At 39.5% G+C, this 14,968-nt stretch overlaps 1 protein-coding gene across 16 annotated transcripts in view; it reads left to right on the forward strand.

The window, feature by feature from the left end:
- The window catches only part of LOC101172041 (serine/threonine-protein kinase WNK1), a 79,867-nt gene that overhangs the window by 1,235 nt on the left and 63,664 nt on the right, over positions 1–14,968 (forward strand). For all 16 annotated transcript variants that reach the window (XM_020714218.1, XM_020714209.1, XM_020714214.1 and 13 more), the window contains exon 2: positions 421–1,981. In XM_020714218.1, the coding sequence (XP_020569877.1) occupies positions 1,043–1,981 (939 nt within the window). In that variant the 5' untranslated portion in view covers positions 421–1,042. The remainder of the gene's footprint in view (positions 1–420; positions 1,982–14,968) is intronic.

The raw sequence follows: 14,968 nt of genomic DNA on the forward strand, positions 1-14,968 counted from the left end.
CTTGGACATTTTGGAGGACAATTTGGTACCTCTGACATTACTTGTAATACGGTATGCTGAGTAATATATGAAGCGCTGCTCTAAAGCTTTCCAAAAGCTCCTGCTCCCCTCTTGTATCAAGTTGCTGAACTGCCAGGGAGCAGCCTAACCCTGAGGTCAGGCAGGCTGCAGCGACTTTGGCCTAAATATGGAACGGGAGCAATTAGGCATACACTCTGCTGTGCCACTCCACTGCAACAGCAACACTGGGATAGTTGGAAGGAGAAGTCTGGGATGGGACATCTTGTTAAAAGAAATTAATAGTTTATTTTCTGTAACTGAATATACTTGTGAAAATAAAAGGATTGAGTTATGCAATGTTTATGTAGAAAGTGCAAATATCCATTTTTTTTAATTCCTCTTTTTTTTTTTTATTTCTAGTGACGAGGACTTGAGCAGACCGGGCTGGGCTAGGCTAGGCCTACCTAAGGCCTTCTGTCTGGCTTGACCAGACAGGCCCAGGGAAGCCAGAAGGTGGACCTGTCATTGTCGCTTAGCAACATCCACAGACTTTCCAGCTGCATCTCATAGTTTGAAACGTCGCACCAGTCTGATTGTCCAAGTCCTTCCATGTTGTGGTTGTGCCGCCCTGGATGTTGGAAGCAGGATGGATTCGGAGGTTAATTTGACCACAGGAAACTTATTGCATTGCTTGCAACTGTTCTCCTTCGACTGGCTGTCACTGCTCCCCTCCACAGTCTTTAAGCCCCTTCCTTCAACCTGGGGCATCCCTAAGCCTTCTAAGGAAGGACCTTATAGGAACTGCAGGACATCTTGTTAAAGTGGAAGCAGAGTGGAAAGGTTCTTGTTGAACAAACTAACAAAATCCAACAACAAAAAGAAGCCTGCTGCTGATTGATTTTGATTGTAATAGAGAGATTGCAATTTGAGATCTGACTTTTTTATCTTGCAATTATTTTTTTTCAATTATTTCCAAAGGAAAAAAAAAAGATAAGAATTTATACATCTACATTTTCGTTTTTGGTGATCTTAGCTCTCAAGTATGTCGGAAAGCAAAGCTAACAGCAAAGCAGTGAAATTCATTGCTCCACTTTCGCCTTCCACTTCTGCCTCCCCCTGTCCATCACCTAAAACCCCCCACAAGAATGTGAATGGCTCTGCCAGTTCAGACACGCACGTTGCGGAGAAGATCATCGGGGAGCCAGAGGTGCAGCGGCGGCGCCACACAATGGATAGAGACTCAAAAACAGCTGAGCACCGTTTTTTCCGACGGAGTGTCATTTGTGACTCAAATGCCACAGCTTTGGACCTGCCCAGCAAAGCAGCTGTGATCCTCACCTCACCCCCAGACTGTGAAGGGACTACCACCTTCTTGTCCTCCAAGCTGTTAGGGCATGGGGGACAAGATTCTGAAGGCAAGGGTGAAATAAGAGGTTCCTATCTGCAGGGCACCAGCCTTCATTCTTACCTTAGTGGGGCAGCTGAACAAGAATACGTAGAGAAGACTGATTCAAGTGTGAACGTGTGCACAATTGCTGTTCCCACCGGTAGCAATGTTGCCTATGGCACAGACGGAACTGGGAAGGAGCTTGTCCCAACAGAATTGGATGTTGCAGACGAGACGAAAGGCAAAAAAACGGATGTTTTGTTGCGTTCTAGAGGGACTCAGGAGACACAGCAGGTGGAAAAAAATGGAACGGTGATTGAGCAGGTAGTGCCCATCAGCAGTCCAATAGAAGAGAATAGGGAGGATAGGGAAAAAGAGGAGGAGAAAGGGCTCGCGAAAGCACGAGCCGAGCAGAGGGAAGCTGAGAAACGAGTACAAGAGGATATAGAGGAGGCAGAGACGAAAGCTGTGGGGACCTCTCCGGATGGACGCTTCCTAAAATTTGACATTGAGATTGGACGAGGGTCTTTTAAAACTGTGTACAAGGGGCTGGATACTGAGACTACCGTGGAGGTGGCGTGGTGTGAGCTACAGGTAAGTCCATACTAACCAAAATGAACTCTGTAGACCTTTTCCTTTTCTGCTACATCCACACAAGGTTCAGAAAATCCTATTCAATCGGCCACTTCCAAAGATAAATCTATGTAAACGCGGATAAATGTTTGTTTCTGGCTCCTGCGTTCAAAGCTCTAGCCTTTATGTATCATGATGCTGGTTTTTAAGTTTGTTTTTGGGGTCTATGTAAAAAATGTGCAGCAAGTGAACATGCGTTAAAAGTGAAACCAGTTGAACTTTGGCCAGTCAGGGACTCGGATTTGACAATGACGTATGGATGGGGTTCTTCTCAAAACACGGAAGTGCCAACCGCTTGAAAGTTGATCAAACTATTAAACTATTCATTGCAGTTTTTGCCAAGCTGGAATAATATGAAATCAAGTCTATCATATATTGTATTGGAGGTTTTAAAGAAAAAGTCCGGAGCAAGATTTGTTAAATTTGCACCGCTTCGACATTTTGCACCGAGCCTCTTCCAACTAAATCTACATATGCTAGTATTGGGTAGCAACAGTCTAGTGTTAACACCAAATGCTGAAAGCTCGTTCAACAATACCTGTTAAAGCACGTTCTTAACCCCGCATCACATTGCCAGTGTGTACGTAGCGTTAGTCAAGGTTTTGTCTTATTCCTTCCTGTATATTTGGTTCTTTCAGGGCCCTGGCACAACACCAATTGTATTTTGGTATCCTAATATTGTCCCTTCATCCTTACCCAGGTTCTTTTCTAATACATCTCTCTGACTGAGCCATCTATGCTAATTGAATCTCAAATAGCCCTGACTGAATTTAGTTTTATGAATTTGCAACATCCTTTTATAGATCAGGATTTGAAGGAAACACAATGGCCATGCTGTAGACAAGAAGTGAATGTGGTTTTGCCATTGTTCCCCATGAGCTGTAGGTGTTTCTTTGAATGTATGTGACCGGAAGCATCGACCTATTAGAAAACCACCCTTACAAGCTGCACAAATGCCTTTTGAAAGCAGAAGAGAATACCAAACATCTTCTGGTTATATGGAAGTGGGTTCGATTTCATGAATCAGCTCATGTGGTAACAGTCAAAAGTCACACTGCTTGCCATCTGTAAAGGTGCACATTACCACATTTTTCAACGTGCCTTCGTTCTTTTTTTTGTAATGCATGAAGGTAAACAGCTTGTAAAGTTTGTGTAACATGAAACAGGATGACATGCGCTTTACCACACGACATGTTGCTTAACTTGGGAGCACTGATGCAATGAGTGTTCATCCGAAAGAGAAAGTGAGATGTAGAGCAGCAAGCTGCATTTGAGGAGATTTGTAGCAAAGGACGGCGTTGGAGAAGAAAAACAAGACTCTCTGAGGTCTCGTTGATTAGTAGTCACCAAACCAGAGGAGCGTTCAACGGTCAGAGATGTAGAATAACAATCTCGGCCGGTCATATGACGGTCAGAGTGAGCGGAGGTTTTAACACTGACATGCTCTCACGTGGAACTGCTTTCCCTGATCTAACACTTGCTGCTCTGCAAGGAAACTTAAGTTTGAGAAACCCTGTAACTACTTAGGATATTGATTGCTATAACACACCATATACTATTCATCGGTTAGTAATGGTCTATTTTATAGCTTTTTTTTTTTTCTTGTAAGTTTCTTGGCATTTTCCTTGTTTTGGGGATCTTTTTAAATGGAACCATGTGGGTGTTTTCCTCTCATCTTCATCACATGAACCTCCAACAGTCTTTCTCAATCCTACGGGCTAAAATCGGCTTCACCCGATGCTTTGCATCTAGGAGACAGCAGTTTGTTTATTAGAAAACAAACATCTAGATTCTAGCCTCAGCTAAGCCTTTCTGGCACACATCTTTCATCCTTCCTGCCTCTCTTCTTCTCTTTTTCTTTCCCGTGTTTGAAAAATGTGATGGTCTTAGTGCTTTGACTCATCACAATGCCTTACTTTATGAATTAGAAAATCAAAATTTTACGTTTTTGAGTATTTGATGCTTGTTTGAATGCAAAGAAGTTGAGATTTTGCTACATACCCCTATATGTGTGTAAAAAATGGGGGGGCACATGAAAACACACACAAACCAAGAGAAAGAAATGGAACCAATCACATTCCCTTGCTTTTGGTGTCAACTGCAGATCTGTGGGGTTTGAATCATCCGGTACATGTTGGATTTTTTTTTTTAATATGTGCTCGAATGTACATGTGGTGCCTCTCCATCCTTTTTTATCCTCAGCCATGTGTTTACATAAGTCACTCACAGTTCCAAATTCTAATATTTATAGAGATTCGGTTGGTTAAATCTATACATTCCAGGATCTGACCCCAAAAAGGTCAACTTCTTGGATGGATTGATGCAAAGTAGAAGAGCATTGGGGATTGTTTGCCTAAACTTTAAACAAACTATGATGATCCTTAGATGTTGGGAGTGGCAGGCAGGTCATGCAGTAGCTTATCTTCAGCTGCCTCTTCAAACTGGATGATAACGGTCAACGGAATGATGCAGGTATCTTGGAATGAAAGGAATGCTTGGAGGTATTTCACTGTAAAATACTGATTTAAATGACAACGAGATTGATTGTGGTTTTTAGTGACGGCCATTAGCTGTGGGGATTCTTCAACTCGGGTGAGAAAAACCCCGCATTAACTCCGAAAAACCAAAGAGTCTCCTCTCTTTCTGCCCCACAAGAAGGTTCAAAGGGGTAAGAGAGGTGAGGAGAGGTGTTATGCCATTCCATATAGGTGTGATTCACTCAGCACAGCAGGGCAGAAAAGAGGTTAAGGACACACAATGAGATAAGTGAAACTACAACATTGTTTTCTGAGAGGATACCATAAAAGGTAAAAGTTTGGGCTCTTCAGGTATCACTGTGGCTTACAGACCAGTTATTTTTGAGTAATATTTAAAAAAAGCTAAAATTAGTCAAGGAAGATGGCATATATTCAGGATGGAGGGAGGAGGGGTAGAGGTCAGAGTTCAGCATGTCTTTTCAGAGAATGTCATTTGGAGCCTGCCCAGCATTTAAGCACCTATAGATTCAGCAGAGGGGGTGGGGTGCACTGGTATGTTTAGATTTACAAGAATAGAGAGGGAAAATATATGAAGTTGTGTTTACTTTTAAAAAATTGGGTTGGTGGAATAGGAGGTAGAACAAAAGACCCTGCTTAAAGGAGAAAACATGCATTGAGTTTGAGAATTTAAGACGATGCAAATGAAGAAAAGCTCGTGACTGAATGAGAACAGTCAGACTGAAGACTAAAAATGAAAGATTTGCGAGCTCCGCATGTGTGAGAGAATCTGTGACCCCCACACATCTCCAGCCTCTGCTGGCACCACAAGACCTTGAGATTTTTTTCTTAACATCAACACAAGATTAGCACCACCTCAGACAATAACGAACCGTTTTAGGGCTTTTAACCCAAAGTAGCCCATAGTGACATCAGTGCAACAGGAAATATCAGAAATGGATTCTGTGGTGCACTTGGTTAGCAGTAAAATACACATAATTTTAAGAATAAATGGGTCTGGGTTCTTATGGGTTAAGAAATAAAACTGCTTTGTTAAAATGTGAATGTATTAAACTAAACAGGCTTTTATTAGAATCTACATTACTAATTAAACTTTAACATTTAACCAACAGTGACTCTTAATCAAGTCTAATAAGGCTAATGAACAAATCTCCAAAATTAGCAATGTTGTATCGTTAATTTTAGTTGTGGTTTAACCTTAAATATTTCCATTGGTTAGTACAGAGGTGCACGAGATTGGTTTAGATCACCAAGCTTTTAAAGCCCAACTTCAAGGAAAATCATGCTTTTGGTGTTTTTAACATGTTCTTTTGGCATGTTTTACACGATGGAGGACATATATGAAGAAAATTAAGCTCAATCTGCATTTCCGAGTATTTTCTTTATTCAAATTGGTATAAGACAGGAGCAGAAAAAATTGTCATGGGAAAAAAGTCTTGTAGGTTCTTTCATGGGAAAGAACCTACAACCGCTAGCCACAAGTACCCTGTTCCACTCCACTCGGATGCCTCCACTTACGGACAAACAGATTCATGAACGTCTGAGCTGGCATCTGACTCATTACTGGCTGGTTAACTCTTATATTGTTTGCCAACCGGTAATGTCAGATTGCGGTTGTGAGGGTCTGTGAGCTAGTGGGAGAGTGTAAACAAGTTGGATGATGGGATGTGGGGGAAGGCTTACCCTGCGCCAACAGTCCCGCCCACAACTTGTGTCCGAATTTCTAACAAACCACTGCCAGTCTGCAGGAACTAGGTCCTAGAGAACAAGACAGGTTTTTTTTATTTAGGCTAAAAATGGCATGATCATAGTTAAAAGACCACTGGGAACACAGAACAAAAAATGATTGTAGTTAGACGTCAAAGATGTACAACTACCTCACTTTTTTCTTGCTTCACTTCACTTCACTCTACATTTTTGCTCAGTGTCCTAAAATAAATGTCACTACTTGTAAAAAATTAAAATTGCATGCAAACATCTTGAACTGCAAATGATCTTTAACTGCACAAAAAAGGGAAACAGCATTTCCTGGAAGGTAGATGACCATATTGCACGGTTGCAAAGCTGTGCTGTAATGGATTTTAAAAGTTCAGATTTCCCTGACTTAACAGAAGTCTGCAGCAGTGTCAGGCCCTCTGCAAAGGCTTTTTAAACACAAAGATATGCACAATAAAGGAATGGAAACTGTGTTTGCACTTTAAACATTTTCTTGTAAAAATGTTTTCAAATGTCAGCTACAGATAAATAACTCTATTCCTCTTCTGTATTACTGGTTCAGACGATGCCTTACAAGTGGATGTAAAGAAAGGTTTTTTTGTTTTGTTTTTTTTTTGCTGTGTTTGGCTGTTGTTTTGTGAGCACTCAGGATTTGGCTGCACATGCACTACAACTATCGCTTTTAGGTATGGTAAACTTCATTTTGGCCGGGGTTCATCAGCAAACAGTTTAAGTGTTTAATTGTCAACATTAGGAGGGAAACTTGCTGGATATTTCCTGTGTTGTTAATGTGATATATTTTGTGGACTCTGTTATTTATGAACCACCTGAAAACAGGATTTATAGCTGGAATAAACTCTCTTTGCCACAGGGCAGAAAATCACCACCAGCCACACTGCAGTTGTTAGTCTGAATAGGTCAAGGACTAATGGTCATGATAATTTAATCGCATTTAAAGTGCTTAGTGCAAAATGGGGCATTTGAGTGCACTTGAAACAATAGGTCAACATGTTGCCCAAACTAAATTCCTCATAGCACTGTGATTTTTTTCTTCTTCTTCTATAAATCTGTCTGTAAAACAAGTGCATGAGATGTTTCAACTGCCCAAACAAGTTTGTTTGCTGCCTCGTAAAAGATCGGAATGAAGGGTGTCCGAGGTTTTTTCAAATTTATGTAAGGAAGGCAAACTGTAACTGTTAAAAATATTCACTGAATTGAAACAAATTAAACGAAACATATGCATGAAAAAAAAAAAAAAAAAAACTTTGGCGCTATGGTTTTTTTCCCAGACAAGACCACACAAGCTCAGCCAGCTGGGTTTATTGGTGACGCACCATTAAATACCCCTGTGCTCTAACATTGGATAATTTGTAGACACAATAAGAAGCGGATGGAGAGGAAACCTTTGTTTTTTATTTTTTGCTTGGCCTCTTTCGCCTCATTATGTTGTCTTTCTCCTGTCTGAGCTCATGCTCAAACCCTGCCTGATGTCCTCCTCCTCTGTAACCGTGTCAGTAAGCAGCTGTGAGCAAAGGAAGGGAGATGAAGGAGCTGGCACTTCCTTGTATGTAAACCATGCCTGTTTCCTTCCACTCATAACTTTCCGCTTCGGTGTCTGTGCAGTCAATAGTTTTCGCAGAGAAACAAACAGTGAGGTTAGAACATCCTCTCTTGTCTTCGATGCAGAGTCGATGGGACATGCTTTTATTAAGGTTGATTTAGCTATGAATCAACCCGTAGGAAGTTATGCAAACATTTCTGCAAAGCAGTGCCTGACACCTTTTACTCCAATCTGTAGTTTATTCAGAAAAAAAGAGAGTTGAGCTGAAGTGTTGCTACTGTGATAGTGTGTTACTTTGGAAGATTTTTAATATTTTGGCCCCTTTTATTGTAAATAAAGTTGTGACGGATGGAAAAAAAAATAGAGAAACTTTGCAGCTAGTGGTACGGGTGAGAGTTCCTGTTTTCATGAACCCCAAATATCCCATCACTGTTTGATTTCTTGAGATGTCTGATCTTTCAAGTGACATGTGGAAGAATCCAATAATGAGAAAATATTGTTATATCATGCATGAATTTATACCCAAGGTAGTGTTTCACATGCAAGGCAACCCTCGTTCATTCCTCTTTAAGTTCAAATGTAGAACAGCAGCAACATAACGTTGACTCTTTGGACATGTTAGTTCCCACATTAGATTAGATTAGCTTGTTTTGACCAGTCGAAAAGTAACATTAAGTTTGAAAGATTGTAGTCCTCAAAAATGAATTAGACGAACCAGCATGTAGAGCTGGATTTTTTTTTTTATTGATCGCATTTCAGTTTGCATATATGTGATTACCAATGGTTATGCGATTTTTGGTGTGCACATAAGAAAGCTTAACGTTACAGACTGTGTGAGTGTCTTTAGTGTGAGTTATGATCCAAGTTTAGCTTCATTGGTTACAACCTAGATTCATTTTTAGGACTAGCAGAAAGGAAGTGATTGCTCACACTATACATTAGGCATTTACATTGTGTGGTTAGTTGGGGATGCTGAATGCATAAGATGTTTGGTGACTTGCAGAATGTAGAAATGCTTTTTTTTTCACATCTTTCTTCCGTGTTCCTGCTTTTGGTTGTTCTTAGCAAGCTTTTGCATTTAATGTTAAAATACTTCTTATTTTTAATGTTCTGTCAGTTTATTCCCCTTCTTTTGCTTTAAAAATTACAAAGTTTTAAGTTTAATTTGTAAATTTAGTTTAAGTTCATAACTGAGAACCATACTTTAATCAATACCAGCTATTTAAACCTATTTCTTTGGTGTACATCAAGAACAAGAACTGTTAAATTATGTTTTAAGCTGTTGTAAACCTGTGGCAACACTGTTGCAGGACTCTGACACTTTCACTCATTTCTAAAATGTAGACGGTAAGTAAATTGAAAAAAGTAAAGTTAAAAGCAAGGACTTTCACTTCTTGGAAAAGTGGAGATTTGAGTATTCCTTTTCAATGAAACAAAAAAAATGCGTCTGCAAATTATGCTATGAGACTGTGGTTGTAGACATGACAAGAGACAAGACAGGCTAATTAGAACAAGCTAGCTTGGAATGAAAAGTGCAAGCAATTGAAGCAACTGGAAATCTGACACATCTCACTTACAGATTTCTTTTGAGAAGAGCGGGCAATGACATGAATGTGGTAGTATGTTATGTCTGGGACAAAGTCTTAAACCTATTAATGCCAATCTGTAATTTGGCATAATGTCAATAAGAACTTGGATTAAAAGGAAAGTTTTTTTGTTGTTGTTTAAATTGCTTTGCATCTCCTGAAATAATATAACCATACAGACTTGGAGAAATGAGCTTACTATGACTTTTATCATGATGCATATCAAGGAAGTGCAATCAGTTATCAGTTTATTGGGAAGTTGGATAGACCTCACAGTTAATGTGTGTTAATAGTTCTGCAGCACAATCTAGATACTTGGTTATTTTGCCTGTTTCTTGACTTTGGACATTTAGAAAAAATCTATGATATTAGGAGTTTGGTTTGTGCTGCAAATGTGTTTTTAGTTCTGAGCTGACAACTGATTAAAATATTTACTATAATTTTATATTTTACACAGTGCTTAAAAATTATTCTTTGAAACAGGATGTGCATCATCCATGTAAAACGCAGGTCAGATTCTGCAAGCAACTGTGATGAAACTTGAGATAAATTTAACCAAAAATGTTTAGTGGACTTCTGGTAGTCATAAAAATAAAAAAAATAACGCCTGCTTAGTGATCAGTCAGTGATGCAGGGTTGAGCGGGTGTTTAATAGACCTCTGTGTGTCAGTGGACAGTAGAATTGGTTGTGTGGCCTTAGCTTAAAATAGAACTTGTCTCTCAACTGCTTGTCGTCTGCATCAGCGTAAAACAACCTGGGCTGCTGCACATTGGGGGGGGGGGCTTGCTCTAACATTGCCTGTGTGTGTGCCCCTAAGTGTGAAAGGCTGTTTGTGTGTGATGTGTCTTTACATTTGTGTTTAGTCTGCTTTTGCCTTTGTCTGACTCGGCACAGATTGTTCTACGGTGTGTTGGCGTCCCCGGTGTGTCTATAGAATGTGTGTGAGGGAGCTCCTGTTTCTGCCTTTTGTCTTCTCCTATTTTGTCTGGGTGTGTTTGAGGAGGGGGAGCTCCCAAGTTTGTATCCCTCCCAGATTCCCAGCATTCTTATGATAAGATGTCATCTCAAAGTTAAATATTTTGGGGTGTGTACATTAAAATGTGACACTTGTGCCCATCCTCCAAAAGCCCATGTGCTTGGTGGTTAAAGCATCCAACTGTGTGTTTAAAAAAGTATATAGTGGGTCTCTCCAATCTGGGGTCACTGGGAGTTTAGAGTGGAATGGAATCCACTGCAGTCAAAAACAGAAAAAGACAGAAACAAGGGTTAGATTGTTACTCTTATTTTTTGTCTTTAATGTAATGTCTAATAACTTGTTTTTTTTGCATAGTTTGGCCAGGGGGTTGACTTATACTCATAAGTATGCTATTTAAAAAAAAAAAAGGCTCAAATATTTATTTGCCCACTAACAAACGGTTGTCCTTTACCGGTTGTTTCCCGTTAACAACGGCTAGAGGACACTGTAGGTGTGTGCATCAGTATTTACTACTGACAGCAATGCAGAGGAAGATCTGTCCAAAACAGTCATGGAGGAGAATCTGATTGTTCTCCTGCTAAACTTATGATTTTTTTATTTGCATCTGTCCTAGTAATAATGCAGCACAGCAAGTCAACAAACTAGGTTACAGAGAAAAAGAAGTATCGCTGAGAGCGCCGTCTTTCAGACACAGCTCCTGCACTAGAAGGTAAAGATTGCTCTTATGAATCCAGACATGGAGACGTGATTCTGATGCTTTTGTAGAGCTCTTCAAAAAAAAAAAAAACCTGATCTCTCAGCATCATCCGTGTCCTCTGTGGATTGTAAATGAGATATACACACAATGCTTCCATGTAGCGATGAGGCTAAAAACTTGATGGTAGCTTCTCCCTCTCCCGTCTGGAGCGTCCAGTTAATGAATACATTTTTGGACAAGCATCGAGCATTGAATTTGACATGCGTCAAAAGGGACAGCAGGCGCAAATTTGACCCGTGAATCTGGGCTTCAGAAGCATTGCACCTTTCTTCTAAAACTACAACTTCTACCCCCCGAGTGGCTTATGTATTTTTTTTCCTTATGTATTTTTGGCTACTGCAATTTATACTCTGATGCGACTTATACTCCAGAAAATAACAAATTTGTTACAATTTTTGCGTCTTTTTATCCTTCTATCTTTCTGGCTCAATCAGTCTCCCTACCATTTTGTGTTTCTCTGTCTCTGGCATCCTCCATGACCTTAACTAGACTCTGTGGAGAAGGGAGAGTCAGAACGAGAGAGCAGAGATGGGATTTTTCCCTGTTATTTTTCCCTTTATGTTCTATTAATAGCAGCAGAGTTTCATCTGTGGAGCCAGAACTGGAGCAGAATGAATGAAGACTGTGTGTGGTTACTTCTGTCAAAGAGGGCATGCATGTTTTAGTCTTGCCCAAATGTCTGTAAGGTCTACTCTCTGAAGTTTGGAGAACTACATGCAGTATTCCCCCCTTATTCGTGGGGGTTAGGGAGCAGAGACACCCGCAAATACTCAGAATCCGTGAATTCGGAGATGCAGCCAAATATAAGGAGATGATAATGGATCCAGAAGAGAAATTCATGTTTTTGAACCTGCTTTATTTTAAATGACAGTTAACTCTTCCAAGTAGTTTTTCTCTCGTTCCCCCATCAGTTCCTTAATTTCCAGTGCTCACATTGCTTTATAATGTTGATGCAGGAAGTTCTCCCAAAGAGATTAAATGTCAATCCTTCATAAACCAAAGTTGGATGAGGCATATACCACAAAGCCAGATCACACTGATGGTATGCGCAGCACATTGCCATCAGAATTAGATGGGAAAACCCCTTCTCTCTTTTTAATGCCAAGGTCGAATGTGAGGTTGAACAGCTGCAAGAGCTGGAGTTTGTCTTCTACAAATCACCTTATCGTAATACTTCGACACCATAGAGTGCCAGAAGACCTCTTACTATTACATTTTGAATTTCAAGTCCCACATGCCGTTAAAATAACTACCGGTACAGTAAATCTTCCTGATAAGAGCGTTTGACTTTATGGTGCTCCCCGTTGCTCTCGTAGTAATATATATTGACCGTTTTATATTCTGTGATGTTTGTCGGTCACAAGGTCTGTGTCCAGACATATAGATACTATGCAAATATGGCACATGGCTAAAATCACAAAGTTTTTCTACATGATCAAGTTAATTTGAAGGAGCTGCTTCAGTATAAACTAAAATGATGTTTTTTTTCACATTCAGTAGAGTATGCTCCTTGTGTATATGATAAAGTGAGATAAAACAGAATAAAAAGAAGGTAAGAGAGAATCTAAAAACAATACTAGAACATTTGTAAATAAAAAACATTTATGGCATCGTAATATTTTCTGGTTCTTTTGATATCTTTTATTCTATTGAATTTATTGTAAAGGAGTGTTGCCATTCTTGAACATAAGCAATGCAAATATAATAAATTAGGTTATTTTCTTTCATAATTTGGAGTCAATTACATGAGGTAACACTGGCTTTTACAGGAACTTGACAGAAAAAAGGATCTTGATTATCTGTCATCCAACTCTTTTTTTTCTTCTTTTTTTCAAGGAAAGATTTCAAAATTTAAGTGTTCAAGACTACAAACCCACTTTGGTTTGGTGTCACCAACTCCAAATATGCCAAGTCTACGTCTTGTTTTATGTTTGCCAGCTCAAGTCGGTTTTCTTGCTACTGTCTGTCTTATAGTTGACAACAGCTGTTTAATTTCAAGGAGCAAAAATCACAAAAGTTAATTTCTAAAAGGTTTGGATCATATTTCGTGATTCATTTCATTAGAAGACAGATGGAATGAATGGATCCATACGCAGTCGGATTTTTGTAATATCAACCTGACTGAACACAGTTTCTGCCATTAAAGCTCTAGAGCACATAGTATCACACTGTCAAAGCTGTCAATGTGTGTGTGCACAGGTACTAACAAAGGTTTTCAGGGTGGTTATGCTGTTTGTTTGCTCTCATCCCCCCTTTGTGTTTGTAAATCAATGTGGGTTGTGTTGTGCTGTCTACTCATTGTGCTTTGGGTGATGAACAACTCACTTCTTTGACCATGGTGTTGGCTTGGGCTTAGTGATGCAGTGTAAGGGGCAGCCCTAAGTAAGCAAAAAGAGAAGAGATGAAGCACACAGATCGAATAAGTAAAAAAGGGGGGATCTAAAAAAATGAGAGGGGGCTTATAGGCATGTATAAACAAGGGGAGGCCTCATTTATGTTTGCTTTTGTCTGCTGGGTTTTTAAATGTTTGCTTGAGGAACTTCTTCATGTTTGTCGTGTATGCTCAGCTTCTGGTCAGTCCAACTAAATGGATGCTGAATTTGAAATATCCTTTCCTTGAAGGATGAATGCACATGTGAAAGGATGAGGAATTTAAGAGATAAATGGAGACCGAAGAGAAATTAAACAGTGCAGACACATGTGGAAGTAAAAAAAAAATACTAGAAACATGTCCAGACTAAAAAAACTGATGAGAATGCAGATGGAAGGGGTGAGACAGACAGTTAATGGGCAGCTTATGAAGGTAATGGACTGTAGATCCCCTGTGGCAGACAGCAGGCCCATTCAACCTGTGTACTTTAGGCATTACATATTTTATTGTGGGTTGGCCCTGAGGCTGCAGAACAATAGGACAAAGCAGCTTTCTATTTGAATTAACAGGTGTTTTTTTAGATTTCTAACATTTGAGGTCATTAACCAGTTATTTTGTGGGACGTTAATCACTTTTTTTCTTAAATTGAACGTTTTCTGAATGACACATTCACTCATTTCACTCCCTGAGGAGATGAATTATGCCTATGCTCGCTGAACCTGTGTGTGTTTAAAGTGTGGGTGGCCATGCATGCATGCATGCAAAGTCCTGTGGCTTTGTTTGCAGAAGAGCACGTGTTTATGTATTTTAGATGCTGACCAAGAACAACTTTTATTTTAAGTAGAAATCTTTAAAAAAATTGTTTGTTTTTTTTGATTAATGACTACATTTATTTTTAATGGTGACAAACCTAAAGTGGGAGCAGAATGTACTCAAAGCCCTGATTGATGACAAGAGAAAAACTATTACAGGAACCCAGAAGTTGCAGTTATGCCCGCAGTTGGCACCAAAACGTCCCCACAGTCTCCTGCACATCCGTGCTCTGTGGTTACTACTTTGCATTCTGCACACTGCTAATACTGTATGTTAAACGTACAGCAGTGGTTAGCTAAGAGCTTTTTTTGGTATGTTCTTACATTTCATATATTGAGAAAACTTTGTTGCAATATATTTTTATTTTTCAAATTTTTCATCTACTGTTTTGAAAATTAGAGTTTACAAATTGTTCTTTGACGTAAAGGTTTTTTAAAAAAAAGCCTCTGTATTTGTATTTATAGCATACGTTTTTTGGATGGGATCTTTTCAGAGAAGGCAAACAGCAGCTGACAGACACAGGTTTAAAACATTTAACATTTAGCTTGAGCTGATAGCAGAACTTCCTGTTTGTAGAAATGTCTGATCAGCTTTTGCACAGAGGAAACGAATGTCAATCTAGTTTTCAATACTCTGATGATAAACCTGATTATAATTTCATGACCGTTTTTG

This window comes from Oryzias latipes, chromosome 23 (assembly GCF_002234675.1).
Source record: "Oryzias latipes chromosome 23, ASM223467v1".
In the NCBI taxonomy this organism is placed as follows: domain Eukaryota; kingdom Metazoa; phylum Chordata; class Actinopteri; order Beloniformes; family Adrianichthyidae; genus Oryzias; species Oryzias latipes.